This window comes from Rhamphochromis longiceps, linkage group LG1, assembly GCF_057381845.1.
Source record: "Rhamphochromis longiceps isolate RC_006_pf linkage group LG1, R_longiceps_female_GT1.1, whole genome shotgun sequence".
NCBI classification, from domain to species: domain Eukaryota; kingdom Metazoa; phylum Chordata; class Actinopteri; order Cichliformes; family Cichlidae; genus Rhamphochromis; species Rhamphochromis longiceps.
In genome coordinates, this window is record NC_140557.1 from 36,568,822 (window position 1) to 36,587,325 (window position 18,504).

Consider the following 18,504-nt stretch of genomic DNA (forward strand, 5'->3'; position numbering starts at 1 on the left):
GTCGTGTGAAATGGTATTTTCAGTTTCATTCAGTTGAAGTAAAGAACGTTGAATATTTCTAAGTGTGCTGTTTTGAACCAAGATGTCACAGTATGATCAGTGCTGTAATTTTTGACAGTCACTGTATCAATGTTATTTTTGCGTCTCTTGAATAAAGTTTTTGACCTGCAAGTGCTAATTTCTTTAGTTATTGGGGTAAAATGGGTAGTGTTAATAGGAAGGTGTTTGCCAATTCAGTAACCTAATTTAATGTTAATGGAAACTAACATTGCCTCAAATTGTTTAGTTATAATTGTTGTTTAACTGAATCTTGATGTCAGAGGCCTTAAATAGAATGTTTTGTATTGTTCTTTCCCAACATTTTTCAAAAGAAACAGTCTAATTTCTTTGCTGCGATTGATTCCAGAGAACATGGAAGAACTGACATTATTTAACTGTTGATTTATATAGATTCAGTAGAGGAGTAATGTCAGTTTAATTCTTTACCTACTGCAGTGAAATTAGACATGTTGTTTTGAAAGGTTACTGGTGGATGCCAGCAACCATCTTGGAAGAGAACAATACAATCTGTTATAAGGCCTCCATTTGAAAATTGTGTATTTGATACTAGAATATAATAGCAAAATGTAATTTGAAGATAACATGTAGTATTTAAGTGACCAAGTAGTATTGGGTAAAAGTTATTGAATCGTGTTGGGATAACGTGAGAAAATTGTGAAGGATTAAAATATTCCAAGAGCTCAAATTACTTCATCAAAACATGTTTAAGTCACATTTTATCAACACAAATTGCACAGGTTTATTGAACATGAATAAATTGTGTTAATTTAACTCAATGGTTTAAGTTGCTGCCAAAGCAAAACATCTGTGTGCAACAAATGTCCACCATTGAATTAAGTAAATCCAACAACATATTTTTTTCAGTGTACAAAGGAGATCTAAACTGGACAGAGCAGTGAGTCTCTATAGCCATCTGTAAAACATGTTGAAGGCTCTGTCGTGGTTTGAGCGCAGCAGCCAGAGGTGTTGGATCTTATTAAAATTGATGGAATTAGAAACATAGAAAAGTACAGTCAGATTTTGATCCAACATGTAATACCGAGTGGAAAGTGTCTGATCATAAACAGTTTTATTTTTCACAATGATGATGATTCCAAACACATTGCCAATGTGGCAAAAGCATACGCAAATAGAAAAATACACAATGGATTCATAGACTGGCCTTCCCAGGGCCTGAACATCAATATGACTAAAGCATGTACAGCACCTTCTACTCTCCCAGAGTACTCAAAGCACTGTATGTAACATGCCTCATTCACACAAGCACTTCTAAACTCAAATGCAAACTAACCAACATTAACGCTCCGATGAACACATCCGAGGGCAACTTCGGGTTAGTGTCTTGCCGAAGGATATTTGGTATGTAGATTAAGGAAGCCAAGGATCGAACCACCAACACAGCAAATCCAGCATGTCCAAATTAACACTGTCGGATTTGATTTCAACACTATTAAAGTGTCTATATGGGTCCACACCAGAGAGTGTTAATTTAACTCTTTTTGGAGAGTTGGTACGTTAACTCTGATTTAGTGTTAAACACCAAATCTGTCTGGAGTTGATAATTTAACACTTGGTGTTAAGAGTTTATATATTAACTCTCAAAGAGTATTTTAGTTTAACTACGTAAGAGTTATCTTCTAATTCATTCTAAAAAGCGGGAATTTTACTGTTCTGAACTTCTAGACATTTCTTTTGGAAATAAACATTTACTAAAAAGACGCAATGGTTTTTGAAAAACATTTATTCTGAACTGTGCACCACAATTTCAAAACATTATCTGAAAGATGTAACAGTGTACATGTTCTCACTTTCATTAGAATTTTGTTTATCAAAAGGTCTGACATGGTAAATGCAAATAACAGCATTCTCATCACTTATTTCTTCAATACAATATGCATGTCCTTCATTCATCACTTTGTGGAACTTCAGCGCACTTCTGCTCTCCCCCATATTCCATCTTCACAAGCATATCCTGTGCGGAGATTGAATAAAAATTTGTTGACACTAATTAATGGCACAAATAATCCAGTAAACAATTGCAGCACAGTAAAAAAAAAAAAAAAAAGGAATCCTCTTTGAGTCATTACTTGTGTAAAGTATTTTCCCAAAAGACAAGGACACAGGCAACAGGTAATACTGAACTAAATGTAAAACCGCAACCTTTTTCATTTTTACCTAAACCGTGTGCACAAAACTCTGGAGGGATCTATGCTAACGTAGAACCCAGTCAGGACGCCTGCTACTGCTTTTTGCTCGTTTGTTTGTTTTTATGGGCGATCGTTTTCAGGCTTCAAGTAGCACCATTATACCAACATTTCACATTCTAGACATTGTTTTAGGTGTATTTGACCAAAGGTTTGACTGAAAATTCACATGCAAGCTTTTTTTCAAGGCTGTGGTATTTGCCCGCAAACGATACCTTTCAGCTAGCTAAAACAGAATATTATGCTATCAGCGAGCAACATGGCTAATGCCTTTCACACAGCTTTGTCTCAACTCCAAAGAGCCACAGAAGTAAAAGCTAATAATAATAATTGAAACAATCTTTGAAAAAATGACTTACCAAGCATGGCAAACAACTCAAATATGTAGAGCAAAATGTTCTGAAACGGCTTCACTTCAGCTTCGATTGGAGCCGTGCTGGGGGCGGAGTCTGTGAATTTACTCTGTTGGTGTCATAGCCCCTGTAGGAGTTCAGAGTTAAGAGGTCAAGAGTTAATGTTTCCATTGTAACACCTCCAGATTTGACATAGAAACACTCATTTTTAACACTCGATTTTAACTACTATCATTTTACACCTCAGAGTTACATTAAAAGAATGTGACTCTGCTTAGAGTAAAATTAACTCTACTTTTGCAAGAAGACTATTAACACCAAAACATTTAACACTTTTGAATTTGCTGTGAACCTTCCAATCAGTAGCTGATCTGCTCTACCACCTGAGCCACAGCCACCCCGATTTTTTTCCTGTTTATTTGTTACTTCTGCACAGTACTCTAAAACAATCAACTGAATGTGGTGTGTCAATATATATGAAGGTTTTACAGTGTACATTTTTTTGTGTGAGAGAGATTTTTGTGATACATATAATAACTCCCATATCACAGATTAAGTCAGTCAGGTTGGTTACCAGAGAGGAACTGGGAATTTTATCCCTGAGAGGAACAGTTGACATGCACTGAAACGGGCTACTTCTCCAAACAAAAGATTTAAAAAGTCACCTGATATCAGACAGACTTGTCCACAGTCTGAGTTTGAAGACAAATACTACAGACAACATAAAATCAGACCCAGCAAGGTTAACAGTAAATGGGCAATGTTGACAATAATTAATTGGCAGCCTTAAATCATTGTCTACTCAAGAAAAATAAAGCACTGGGGAAAAGAAATGTACAAATATATGCGCATATCCAGAATCCACGAAATGACATATACTAGCATTAAATTAGATCTGTGACCACGTTTTCAATTTGCATCACATTTACAAGAAATCAACTTAGCTCTTTTTTAAAGAACTCACCTATTTTTTTCTCTACTGCCACCTGCTGGTAAGAAGGAAAACTTTGCAAACTAGATAAATGGATAAGTAATATGCTTATTCTTAAATATGTAATATGCAATGCTGCATTGTGATGAAAGTAGTATCTGGGTTCAGTTATGTTTTAAAACATTTAAATGAGCAACATTTGCCGGGAAAGTGTGCTTTGTGAAGCAAAACCCTCTCTCATTAGGAACAGGATGACGTAGGTGGGAACGAGGCTTGCGAGGTTCTGGAAGGTCTGCGGTAGAAGACGAGGTACAAACAGCAGCGCATACTGTTTAGCATTTGATTTCAATTCTTTAAAGTAACTAATTGTAGGCCTATAAAAAGAGAGCAAGAGAGATTTTCATTACAAATCTGAGTCGCCAAGTTGATGTTGTTAAATGGTCGTTTGTCCAAGTAGCGCTGCGTGCCCCGAAAACATATTTATATAAACATACATATAAAATAAAATAAAAAGAGAACATTTATGAGGCTTGAGAGGTTTGATTTAAAAAAAGAAAACTGACTCAGACATATGAGACATAAAAAATACTTTCGTTGCATTGTTGTTTGACTGTGAGCTAGTGGTTTTTTCCTGCCTTCACACAGACCCAAGTCCACATTCTGTACAAACCACACTCACCAGACAGGGTAGCCCAAGAAGTGACTGATGACAATGGCTGCCACCGCCCACCAGCGCTGCTTCTCACAGGCATCAAAGAAAACAATGTCCCAGAACATGTGAAGCAGGATGATGGCCATTGTCATAAAGGCTGAAAGAGACGTGCAATTTTAACAAATCATGTTCTACATATAAATCTAATATAGTTACACTTTTAACGGCGATTAGTTTTAATGCAACATTTCCCATAATGCCTTTTAATAACACCACACATAATACATGGACATAATACATTTAGGCTGTGCTCTGTATTGTTTCAGCTAGAAGTCCAAAACTCTGAAAGACATACAATTTGTTTGTGGCAGCTGGCTCAAAAGTGAAAGAAAAAAAACAAACACACACACACAATCATTTATTCTCCAAAGTAAAATAAGAATCTCCCTGTCTGGACTCTGGTTCCAGCAGTGGAAGTAGTTCATCTTTGGCTGGACACCTGACCCTCGAACATCCAGCGGGACACAAAAGCCTCAGGAGTGAGACTTTTGATATTGTTGAGGTGACCCCGGTGTCACTGGCTGCACAGGCTCATATTTGCATTTGAAAGTTGCCTTTTCGGCAGAGGAAACGCTTCCTGAATCTGTCTGTCTGTTGTCTAACTTTTTTTTTTTAAAAAGGCCTTTGACTGACCAAAACCCTCTGAGACCCCGGTGAGCTTTGTGTAGCCCAGCCTGGAGGTGTCTGCTTTCATAAATGGAAACATTACCTGAGGAGCGCAGGAGTGGCAGAATGGAGGAATGTTTTAGGGTGAAACATTAAAAGGTGATTTATCATTTTTCTTTTGTGATTAGTCCTTTTAATGACATGAACATACCCACTTTAACAGCTCCTCATCTTTACAAACAAGCAAACTGAAGCATCTGAAGCAAGAAAGGCTTTTTGCTTCATCCCTCTCACATTCACTCGCTCACACACGCACAGACATGCACTATATCGGAAACCTGGCGCCTGCTTTGTCCCCTGTAGACTTCTCATTAAAGGTCCAATGAACTGACCTACTGTTTCTGTATAAACTTAAAAGAAAATGGCTGCTGTCTGGTCTTTCTTATTACTTTTTGATTATTTTTGACCAAACAAGGCTAGTTAAACACCCTCTGATGTTATTATACATGTTAATGTTCATTACTTTGAATGCTGTTTTCAAGTGGTATTTCCCACCAGATTCTCCTGCGAAACAGAACCAAAGTTTGAAATCTTTAAATGACTGTATATATAAGTAGTCTAAACCACTGCACAAGTTTAGTTTCAGACAATTTATTTCTGCTCTTGGCTCTGTGTGATGTCAGAGCTCTGGCTGTGATCACAAAAGCCTCATTGGCTCAAACTGTCTGTTTAATATGAGTAACCAATCAGGGGGGAGGGGGGGTGGGAAGCTGGGTTAACGCAAGGGGGAGGAGCCAAAATCCTTGTTTCAGACAGTAGATGAAGTACAGAAATTGGTATCATGCAAAGTTGCTCTAGTAGAGTGAAAGAAAAGAAACAAAGAGGAGAAATTTGTCATAAAATATCCTATTTAAGCAGAAATCTTTGGTGTGAACATGTGCTTGGTTTTTGGAGTTGGCAGTAAAGGAAAACTGAAAATCTTTAGTTTCTTTTTATACTAATCAGACAATTTTAAATATATTTTACACAGTCACTAGTGAATAATCATGGGCACCTGTAAAACACCTGTTAAAAAAACAATAGCTTAATTAATCAATTGATATAAAGAATGACAGGAATATCATTTTTTATTATTATTCCTTTAGTCATTGAAGTATTGTACACACTTAAAACCTATCCAACAATGGTGATAAAAGGAAATGCAACCTTCTAGAAATAAACAAGAAATTTAAAGTTAACTTAATGCAGAGGGAGAGCTGAATGTGTTTTACAATATGAAGTAAAAACTGAAAGTGAGCACACAATAATTTCTTTCCCCATTTCTTGGATATAACTCACAAAAGAAACACTTCTCTTTGAATTACAGTAGGATTAAACAGCATGACATCATGAAGGTAAGAGTTATTGCAGGATTGTTGTATCAGTTTCAGCCTGGTGTACCAACTGACCAGCTAACAGGCTCATCTCCACCTATAAGACTACACCAAATCACATTTTGTCATGTAGCAAAGTGCCAAAACAAGGCAGAAAAGTAATGAACTCAATGCAAACATGGATACAATTTACATCTCTAATGTACCTCCCATCCTTGGGAGACACAGCAGACAGAATCTACAAATACAAAAGATGATCAAAAACAAAATCAGGCACAGAAACAAAATGTTTGTAAATAATTCTTTATCCTAAATCCTTGCACTCATAAGAACAACCAAAACACACAAGGACAAACAACAAAAGAAACTATTTTGTTTGATTTAGATTCTCTACTTTCTATTTGCTCAAGGGTCTATTACGTCAAGATTACTGACTGACTGATGACTGATTACAAACAATTAGTAATCATTAGCAAGTGCATTTAGAATCAAACGCAGGTTCATATTCAGACCACAGACAGCATATCGCACCTTGAAGAAAGGTTTTAATATTTACACATTAGGGAATTCAAAAATGCATAATTATATACACATTTTCTTTAGAAATAATAAAACACTAGGAAAGATTTGAAGCATCTGAGAGTATGTATAAAGAGTGCTGCTGCTTTAAGCCCCCAATCTAAATTATCTTCTGTGGGTTTGTTTTTTCTTACAGTGCAGACCACAAAAAGGGCACACAGTTAGCCAAAATGGATATGTTATACTGTTGAATAAAAACCTTTTCCAAGCTGGACTGGAATCAAAACGATCTCCCATCTTTGTTCCCACAAAACCTTTTAAATGTTTTAACGCTTAAGATGATGAAAGTCTCAAATCAAATAGCAGATTTAACAGGGTTAACACTCCTTCCTCACTGTGTCCAATGTGTGTGTGTGTTTGTGTGGGATCTCTGTGATCCTTGTATAAAGAGTCCTGCACACTGCTAGGTGTGCTGCGTTATCTAGGCCTGTGGTTGGCAAGAAGCAAGTCCTTGTCTTTGCAGGTGAGGCAGAGTTTGAGGTTCTTGAGCGAGCCACCGGCGGAGTAGAACGCCCAGACACCCATTAGGAACAGGATGACGTAGGTGGGAACAAGGCTTGCGACGTACTCAGGGTTCTGGAAGGTCTGCGGTAGAAGACGAGATAAAAAAACATCAGTGGACACTGTTTAGTATTTTATCTCAATTCTTTAAAGTAACTAATTGCAGGCATATAAAGAGAGAGCAAGAGAGACTTTCATTACAAATCTGAGTCGCCAAGTTGATGTTGTTAAATGGCCGTTTGTCCGAGCACCGTCGTGTGCCCCGAAAACATGACTCTTATTTACTATAAGATACTATAATATACTATAATAAAATAAAAAGAGAAGATTTATGAGGCTTGAGAGGTTTGATTTAAAAAAAAAAAAGAAAACTGACTCAAGACATTTAAGACATAAAAATACTTTCCTTGCATAGTTTTTGACTGTGAGCTCTTGTTAGTGTTTTTTCCTGCCTTCACATAGACTCAAGTCCACATTCCGTACAAACCACACTCACCAGACAGGAGACCAAGAGGTGACTGATGACAACGGCTGCCACCGCCCACCAGCGCTGCTTCTCACAAGCATCAAAGAAAACAACGCCCCAAAACATGTGAAGCAGGATGATGGCCATCGTCATGAAGGCTGAAAGAGACGTGCAATTTTAACAAATCATGTTCTACATATAAATCTAATATAGTTACACTTTTAACGGCGATTAGTTTTAATGCAACATTTCCCAGAATGCTTTTTAATAAGACCACACAATAGAACATAATACATTTATTCTGTGCTCTGTATTGTTTCAGCTAGAAGTCCAAAACTCTGAAATACATAGTTTTTTTGTGGCAACTGGCTCAAAAGTGAAAGAAAAAACAAAAACAAAGACACAATCATTTATACTCCAAAGTAGAATAAGAATCTCCCCGTCTGGACTCTGGTTCCAGCAGTGGAAGTAGTTCATCTGGTGAATGACTGTGTGTGTGTGTGTGTGTGTGTGTGTGTGTGTGTGTGTGTGTGTGTGTGTGAGAAGAGAACACAAGAAAGAAAAAGGTTTTACGAATCTATGGACTCGCTCAACGGCAGAAACGTAAAGGTTTTTGACAATAAAATAAACAACAAACAAAAAACAAGTACATGCTAATTGTTACCTGAGGACAGGAAGTAGTGCTGCGAGTCTCCATGGATCCCCACAGTCCCCGGCCCTGCTGAGTCAGCCAGGATGTTCACCACAGAGAACGCTCCGCTCATGAAGCCGAAGCCGAGACCTGAAACTGAGACAAAAGAATGAGAAGACAGCTGAGACATAAGAAAGACTGTGCGATGCTAATCCCAAAGCAAATTCGGCACTATGCAAGATGAATGGCCTTGAGGCGACTTATGTTGTGATTTGGCGCTATATAAATAAAATTGAATTGAATTGAATTGAATGGTCCCTTATCACAGGAATTACATTGTAAAAATAACCCGCGATAGGTGAAGTCCACAAAGTAGCCAATTTCATTTTTTTCACAATTATTATAGATGTTTTAAGGCTGTAACACTCCTCACTAGACACTTTAGACAGTTTTCTCAGACAGGCATGAACATTTTTCTCTCTTGTTTAAACACCCTCAAAATTCAAACCTTCATAGAAAAATAAGTCCAGTATTGTAGAATGAAACCAAAGATCAAACCCTGTTTCAGGTCCAGAACATGGGAATAGAGCAGCTGCCAGAGAATTCAACATTAATGAATCAATGGTGGAAGAATGACTTGAGTAAAGTTTGACTTATCTGACTGTTTTGTTTTACTTAATGCACCTCATAATGCAGTGTGCCTTATGGTCCGAAAAATATGGTAACTTCTATCTTCCCTTAGCATGTCCAGAAGTCCAACTTTTTGTGCTATGGTTACCATCTTCCTCTGCCTTTTGGGTGCTACCACAGGTGCCTTTGACGGTGCAAAACGTTTCATTAACATTGTTGTGTTTGTTGGGGAGAAAATTTACAAACATACAGTACAGTACTTCAGAGTCACACTGCAAGCGATCAAAGATTTATGTAAATTCGACAAGCTGCAGACATTCTGTACTGTACAGGAGACACAGCACAGAGGAGATTGATTGACAATGGTCTACGGCCAATCAGGATGCAGAACACAATGTGCTGCTTAAAAAAAAAACTGCAAAATTGCACCAAAGAAAATCCAAGAAACAGCGCACCGCATTATAGCTAGGGACCACTAGGGCTGTTCGATATCGTCTATCGTTTGATTTTACGCTATCGTTTGTTTCATGGTGTCGCCTAATAAAATGTTTACGGCAATATTTTTTTCATTGTTTTGATGGTCACTGTTGTGGCTATATTCATTTCTTAAAGTTCTCTCTTTCTCTTATATTTAATATAACCACACTACGCACGGACAAGCGCCTGTTTTAATGCTTTGTCGTTAGCAACAACGACGGTAGCACTATCGCGTGTCCGCTTGTTTATGTTTCACATAAACCTTTTACAATAAAGCTCGAGATCCTGTTGAGACTTTTCAAAATAAACTGAATCATGTGAAAGAGCAGATTATTTATGGATGAGAAGTAAAAAAGAGCCGCCAGGTGCTAAAAAATAGACCTTAGACTCAAACGTTAGAACAGGCTTTTCCCCGCAGCACGCCGTGTAATAAATACAAAGAAAACGGCGGCCGTTACAACTTATGTCTAAAAATGTATAGTTTCATGCATCGGTTAAAACACTCGACTCCAGCTACATGACGCGCAGCTGGAAACACTTCCCGCAAGTCGAGCTGCCCGAGATTCACAGAATTTACAGAAAATGTTACATTTTTGTGATTTATATCGTTATCAGGATGATGGAATTCTTATATCGGGATATGAGATTTTGGTCATATCACACAGCCCCACTGTACAGAAAATACTGTTTACTGTAAACCGCAAGCAAATTTAAACAACCTGCAAATAAGAGATCATGTCCAAAGTGTGCTAGATGTTCATTTTTAACAATTTCTTTAGAAATGTATTGATGCTACTTGATAGCATCTTTTGTTAGAGCCTAGTGGGGAAGAATGAGCACTTTCACAGTTTGTGCTCATATGATATACGGCCAAAGGTTTCGATCCACACCTCTTAACATCTGAATACAGGTGTGTAAAATCAAGCATCTTTCCATGAAGTCTCGCTTTACAAATGTTTGTGAAACAAGGGGTCACTCTAAAAAGCTCACTGAACTAGAGTGTAGCAATGTAGTAGAATATGATCATTGTAAATAGTCTGTTTGTGAAATTTCCCCATAGATATTTTATGATCACTAAGTGGCATTGCAGAGCTCCAATCCTCCCCATTAAAACCACTGATATTGACATCAGCACAAACACTGTGCTGGAAGCTTCAAGGTATGGGTCTATATGGCTGAGCAGCTCCTATAGCTATAATATGCATGTGGTCCAGTGCTTTTGTCCATACAGTGCATTTGCCATTTTTATGCTAATGTTTCTTGTATATTTAAAAAAAATTTTTACAGAATAGTACAAAAGTGAGTTTTAAAACCAAAAACAAACAATGATAAAGTTGTAAAGAGGTAACCAGTGCTCAATGTTCTGTCTTCTGGCAGAATCGTGGGTGAATGAATATGCTACCAGTAGGTGATATGAAGCACAGAAGATGATGTGCAGACTAAGTGTACCATAGGCCAGCTGTCGGATGGAGATGGGCATGGTCTCCTCCTGGCTGAGAGTGAGGAGGCCTTCATTTGCTTTCCTGCAGGAAAACACACACACAGAGTTTTGGTTCTGAGTCTCACTGTGTGCTACAGAACATGAATGTCAGTTATGAAAGTATGTCATTTAGTGGAAGATGATCTGAGATGAACAATGAAAATTGTACAAGTTCACACTGAAGAGTGTGAAACTGAGACAACTGAGACAGACACTCATCAAGGGACAACAACGATACAGTGCAGAATTCAGAGGTCATGCTTTAATATTTCTTAGTTAAATAAATAATAAATAGTGAATACGTGTTGAGGAAGTTGAAGTATGGGCTTTCAGCTCTTCTAGTAAGAAACAGTTCTCTGGAGTCACACTATATAAAGTATAAAACAGTTAAACATGGTGGCGGCCACTTACTTTAGTAGCTTGTAGTAAGCGAAGCGGAAGGTTTCCTGCAAGAGCACAGACAGCACCACACCAAAGATGAGCAGGCCTTTCTGCTGAGCCGCGCTCTCTTTATTACTGATCTGAACCGAGATGAACCACACCAGGGAGGAGAACAGCAGCGACACCAGCCAGAAAAATGCCCTGAAAGAATGAGAACAAAGAAAACAGATATTACCCACACTGCTATCTCAAAGCTTCTGGGCTCACAGCAATTCCAGCATTGCTGTGAGCCCAGAAGCCTGACTCCTTTATTTTTTCAACAGTTCTATTTGCGAGGGTCAGCCAATTAAATGAAAGTAAAGGGAGGGTTAAGAAAAAAATACTTCCAGACTGAGGAGGAACTGAGGAGCAGCACCGAAGTGATAGCACAATCAGGATTATCTTGAGATACCAGAGGACTATTTAGTTACTTTTACTTCAAATAGCAAGAATTAATTGACCATAACAAGGAGACAAAGTGTCAACGAACACAAACGTAACGTCACGGCACTTTTACAAATTAACCGGTAAGATGTATGTTATCAATCAACAACCACAATTATGATCACAAGCTTATATCTCACTTAGGTCAAGACCGTATCTGAACCCTATAACACTACAATAGCAATGAATTATTTCAAAAGCCAATCCACCATAGTGCTAACTAACTACGTGTGTGTATACAGCCACCTTTTACTGACATAAGTCGTCAGCATCCTCCAATATCTGCAAGATCCATAAGAAACAAAACTAATAAAAGTCCCTCAGGCTCTCATTAAGCTAGCTCTTTCCTATCTTTGGGTGGCTAATATCAGGCATTGCTGGGGCTTTAAAACTTTAAAAGGTCGGTGTATTTATGAAGCTGTGTAAATCGGAATGTGGTGACGTATGGCTAAAGAAAAAAACCAGCAAAGTGTAAGACCATAATACCAGAGAATAGAAGCTAATGATAGCACATCAGCTAAGAAACGAAACGATCGGTTAGCTAGTAAGCTAACACTGTCTAAAGGTTGGGATTTATTCAATATAACGTGGCAGTAGCATCTGTAATTACCAAATTATTATATATTTAAGTCAATTGCCGTCCGTTATGACCAGTGAATGTTTAACTCTCACCCTGCTATGAGGAAAATGACTCTCAGCGGCTCCCGGGCAATGGTAAACAGGAACAACGCGATGGCTGGGCCGAAGGCGATAAAGGTGCAGCCGAAAAACACCGCCGCTGTCATTTTGGTTCTGAGGAAGGGTAATTCAGCGTCTTAAAGCGGTTGGTTTTGCTCTATTTACAGGTATTTATCTGGAAATATTAGAAAGAAAGCAGCCCTCTGTTGCCAGTACTGATTTACTTCCACAACCAGTGTATCACAGGGTTTTCGTGACGTCGCGTATTCTCACGTGACCGACAACCCTACCAAAAAAAAAAAAAAAAAAACTTTATTAATAATGAGCTGGACGGATTTAGAAAACATTTTTTCAGCTGCTTTTCAACACTTCTGTCTCATTTCTTGCTCTTGGAATTCATAAAACGAGTTCACCTCGATTTATACGCATGCGGAACATTCACAGCCTGTGCTCTTTATCAGCCTGTTTGCATTTGTCAAATTACATTCATTAAATACATCAGAACACCACTGGATTTATTCTTTTTTATTTATTTAAAAAAGGGACTTCTGGCAAATCTTGGCAGTGGTGAACTGCAGAAAAAACATGCTGACATTTAAGGCTCTGTATCGAACATCTTTTTTCTTCCACCCATGCCAGTTTTGTCTTTGATTTTTTTTACCCCAGTCGCCCGTTTGCTTCTCCTAAGAAACACATTCAAAGGAAAGCAGTAACAAAAAGTGAAGCCTTTCATGTTGCGTTCTGATCTTACTAATTTTTTTCAGTGAAGGATGCTACTATGTGCTCCATCTGCCTAATATAACATCAAAAGCACCTACCTCGTCCTTCACTTCCTTCTTAACCTGCTTAAGGCTGGCTCTCAGGTCCATGGACACTTTATGTTTGGAGCCCAGCAGGCCAGCCAGCATGGCATCGGCTGACATCCGCACCTTTTTCAGGACTGGCTTCTTAAACCTCCCATTCAGATACTGAATCTTCAACTTAAGGTCATCAACCTGACATAGAACACTGTTGTTCAGACATATGTGTTTTGGTAATAACAACAACAAACATTTTAGAATAAATTAGAATAAATTTTTAAAAATTATTTTTAAACTAAAAAAATGTCACTTTGATTAAAGATCTTGCCAATACAGAAAAAATGAAAAATGATTTTGGCAATTACATATACTGTTACTTTAGGGGAGCTGTGGCATAAACCTTACATCGGGAGGTGTTATAACTGTATAATTATATATACATACAGTATATATATATACTGTATAATAATTATACTGTATAACTGTATAACTTTATAATGGCAGAAGAAGCTTCTGAATACAACACCTTGTTGGATTTTGCCACTTTGACCTCCATGTTGTATCGCTCCTCATCCACCAAATCAATCTGCTTGTGAAGTTTGCAACACAGCTCCTGGAGTTATGATAGATAGAAGGAGTGAGAAAGTTTATTTGTTTGTCTGTTTTTTCAATCATAAACACGACACACTTAACAGCAGTGTACTATCCTGAACATTTTTCTTACAAAGCAAGTTTTCTATCATCTCCAACTTTCTATAGTTGCTGGGTAGGGGATGGATACAGAGGAAGAGTAGAGCTTGCACACTTTCATTTTCCGGTGATGTTATGGATGTTAAAGGCAAGTGCACCAGAACAAATACTTTCTCCTCTAAAACCAAACTACAGCTTCCATAGGTGAACAAAAAGCCTGCTAAGTTAATCATCAGTCATGAACAAATTCTCCAGGTGCCGTAGGTTTACCTGGAGATCCTGCATACTGCCAGGAATGAAAAGGGCTGTGCAATTCTCTTCCAAGTACTGCATTTTCTCCCTCTCAGCTTCTCGGGCTTCCTCTTCCAGCATTTCTTGGCCAACTTGCAGCACCAAGCTCTGAGAGAGGGAGGAGAAGATGGCAGAAGATGACTATCAAACACAGTCAGGCCGTTTTGATCAGGTGAGTTTGTAAATGCACTGTGCTTAAATAACACATTACTGCTAGTGCTTTCCTTTCCCTTGATTTGTTTACAATAAAGAGGTGCTTCCTTTACTGAACAGCCAAACTGAATCCTCAAATAAATTTTCAAGGAAACATATACTCACTGCCCACTGTACACCTATCTAGCACTGAGTCTGAGCCCCTTTTTGCCTTCAGAACTGCTTTAATTATTCGTGGCAGAGATTCAACAAGGTGCTGGACACATTCTGGAGAGATTTGTGTCCAAATGGACATAACAGCATCACAAGGTTGCCAGCTGCACATCCATCACATGATCTGATGACTTCAGAGGCTATTTGAGTAAAATATTCAAATTCATGTTTAATGAAGCCTGGCCATCGCACTCTCCTGTTGGAGCACAGACAGGAAGAAAGGAGCAAAAACTCACACAGTATATCATTAATGACTTAAACAGTTGATATCAAAGTTATTACTGATTTCCAATAAGTATTTAGTTAATGCTTTAATACTATACCTGCACTGTTGGCTGTCTAACCTGAGTATCTTTCATTTCTCTGAGCTGTGACATCCTTAGAAAATGAATCTCCACATCAATATCCCTAATGGTCATGGGAATATTTTACACTTTATGATCTCTGATGATGACTAATATTTATACCAAATTTAAATATGTTGATCTGACTAATATTGCCAAATCTGTGTTCATTTCACAGAGCCATTATGTGATATATTTATACATCTTTTATATCACATTATAGGAACAAACTTCCTCAGTACTTATAATCACAGATCAAACTTTTCTCATTGCCTTCGCATTTAAATGACCTGAATCAGATCATTATTTCATTTTTGTAACCTTTATTTTCTAGTTTTATCCATTTCTTTTTATTTCAACTCATGTTTGGCTTCCATTCTTTTGATTTTTTCCCCTGTTAAATCCCACTGAAAGGTATCTTTTCAATCCTGCCTTGGGATCCTTTTTTTAAGGTCTTTCATGTTTTAGGTAAAATCACTTTGAACTGCCACGAAAAGTTCAACATAAAAAAGTTTGAAGCTTTAGTCCTAATCCCAGAACGTGTTGGCATTATACATTTTGTAATGAAGGTGAATTAAATTGTGATTGCTCAGCATACAGCGATTATAAAGGTTTTCTGCAAGGCAATGTTTGACTTTAATTGGAAAAAAGGGAAATACACATTACATTTCAAATTAAAAGCTTAAACACAAGCAAGAAAATATGGTTATCCATACAGAGAGACAAGTCACTTTCACTATACGATACAAAAAAAACCAAAGGAAACCAAAACAGGCTTTGAGGCATTTTTAAAGTTTCAGTAGAACTTAATAATCTCAGTAAGCAGTCAACTATTCCACAGTTTAGAATTAACAATTACATCTGTATCTGTACATGGGCACAATAAATCAAAAATGCTGACAATGTCTGGCTGTGAATATAGATACTTTCCTACTATATCTTGTACTGAATGCAATGATGTGAAACGGTGTGACAATAACTTCAAAATAAAAGCTTACAATCACTGAGAGCATCATGGGAGGGAGAGAAAACACACACACACACACACACACACACACACACACACACACACACACACACACACACACACACACACACACACACACACACACTTTCCAAATCAAATCAAATCAAATCACTTTTATTGTCACATCACATGTGCAGGTACATTGGTACAGCACATGTGAGTGAAATTCTTGTGTGCGAGCTTCACAAGCAACAGAGTTGTGCAAAATACAATAATGTAAACAAGCAAAATACAAGAATGGCTACATCTGAAACTAATAAATATATGTACAATATATAATAGTATATGCATTTCTGGATGTGTATACTAAATATTTTTCTACGTGTGTGTGTGTGTGTGTGTGTGTGTGTGTGTGTGTGTGTGTGTGTGTGTGTGTGTGTGTGTGTGTGTGTGCACATATTTTACAAATTAAATAGAGTAAACAATAAATAAAATATATAAAATAAAATATACAGAGTGAGACATGTACAAAACAGTGGCATTACTGTACAGTATGGAGTGCATAATGTTAAAGTTCCAGTAGTGAAGCTGAGGTGTCTATGAAGTGTTCAGCAGTCTGATGGCCTGATGGAAGAAGCTGTCTCTCAGTCTGCTGGTACGGGACCGGATGCTGCAGAACCTCCTTCCTGATGGAAGTAGTCTGAACAGTTTATGGCTGGGGTGACTGGAGTCCTTGATGATCCTCCCCGCTTTCCTCAGGCACCGCTTCCTGTAGATGTCTTGGAGGGAGGGAAGCTCACCTCCAATTATCCGTTCAGAGCACCGCACTACTCGCTGGAGAGCTTTGCGGTTGTAGGCGGTGCTGTTGCCATACCAGGTGGTGATGCATCCAGTGAGAATGCTCTCAATGGCACAGTGATAGAAGGTCCTGAGGATGCGGGGGCTCATGCCAAATCTTTTCAGTCTCCTGAGAAAGAAGAGGCGCTGCTGCGCCTTCTTCACTGTTTTATTTGTGTGTACTGACCACGTAAGATCCTCAGCCAGATGTACACCAAGGAACCGGAAGCTGCTCACTCTCTCCACAGCAGCGCCGTTGATGGTGATGGGGGTGTGTACTTCTCTGCACCTCCGGAAGTCCACTATCAACTCCTTTGTTTTTGCGACGTTGAGGGTGAGATGGTTGTCTTGACACCAGTGGGTCAGGGCGCTGACCTCCTCCCTGTAAGCCGTCTCATCACCAATAGTGATAAGACCCACCACTGTAGTGTCGTCCGCAAACTTCACAATGATGTTGGAGTTGTTAGTGGCCGTGCAGTCGTAGGTGTAGAGTGAGTACAGGAGAGGGCTCAGTACACACCCCTGTGGAGCACCAGTGTTCAGTGTGACGGGGGATGAGGTGATGCTGCCCAGTCTGACCACTTGGCGTCTGTCAGACAGGAAGCTAAGGATCCAGCTGCAGAGGGAGCTACTCAGTCCTAGATCCTGCAGTTTCCTGTCCAGCTTCGAGGGAACGATGGCATGGTAAATGGCCTGCATTTGTATAGCGCTTTTCTAGTCCCTAAGGACCCCAAAGCGCTTTACACTACATTCAGTCATTCACCCATTCACACACACATTCACACACTGGCGATGGCAAGCTACATTGTAGCCACAGCTGCCCTGGGGCGCACTGACAGAGGCGATGGTATTGAATGCTGAGCTGTAATCTACAAACAGCATTCTCACATACGTGTCTCTCTTCTCCAGGTGTGACAGGGCAGTATGTAGTGTCAGGGCTATGGCATCAACAGTGGACCTGTTGTGGCGGTATGCGAACTGTAGAGGGTCCAGTGAGTCGGGTAGTGCAGAGCAGATGAAGTCCCTGACCAGCTTCTCGAAGCATTTCCTTACGATGGGGGTCAGCGCTACAGGTCGCCAGTCGTTCAATGAGGAGATGGTGGAGGATTTGGGTACAGGGACGATGGTGGCCATTTTGAAGCAGGCTGGGACTACAGACAGAGAGAGGGAAAGGTTGAAGATGTGCGTGAACACTCCAGCCAGCTGAGCCGCGCATGACTTGAGGACGCGGCCGGGAATCCCGTCCGGACCAGTAGCTTTGCGTGCGTTCACCTTCCTGAAGCACCTCCGCACATCCTCCTCAGACACAGTGTGCGCACTTCCCGGGATATATCCAACAATTGTTTGAATATTCGGACTTGCATTGTCCTTGTACAATGGATGCCAAAGAAATAATGTATTTGTTGTCACAAAAAAAGGTAGAGCAGGAACTTCGAAACAAGTTTTGTTTTGTTTTTGTTTGTTTTGTTTTTAAGGTGGGGGAATATCTAGCATTAAAAAAGTAATTCAGGCTGATAGTTTTGTGTGGAAACATGCTTATGTAAATAAACGACAATTATTTATATTTGAAAAGTTTATTCGCGTTATTTTTCCTACATTTAGTTGATTCTTTGATTCTTTTTGATGCTATTAAATGAAAATAAATCGCTATAAACTAGAGCTGG

At 38.9% G+C, this 18,504-nt stretch overlaps 1 protein-coding gene and 1 pseudogene across 1 annotated transcript; both read right to left on the reverse strand.

Moving 5' to 3' along the window:
- Positions 1-6,526: 6,526 nt before the first annotated feature.
- Positions 6,527-12,813, reverse strand: aph1b (aph-1B gamma-secretase subunit). The gene is made up of 6 exons (XM_085408063.1): positions 12,540-12,813; positions 11,415-11,585; positions 10,973-11,046; positions 8,450-8,572; positions 7,816-7,943; positions 6,527-7,403 (listed from the first exon to the last, which is right to left on the reverse strand). The coding sequence occupies exons 1-6, from the start codon at positions 12,650-12,652 to the stop codon at positions 7,236-7,238; spliced, it is 777 nt and encodes a 258-aa protein (XP_085264189.1). The 5' UTR covers positions 12,653-12,813; the 3' UTR covers positions 6,527-7,235.
- Positions 12,814-13,140: 327 nt separating this feature from the next.
- On the reverse strand, positions 13,141-15,069 carry LOC146679109 (troponin I, fast skeletal muscle-like; annotated as a pseudogene).
- Positions 15,070-18,504: the final 3,435 nt, after the last annotated feature.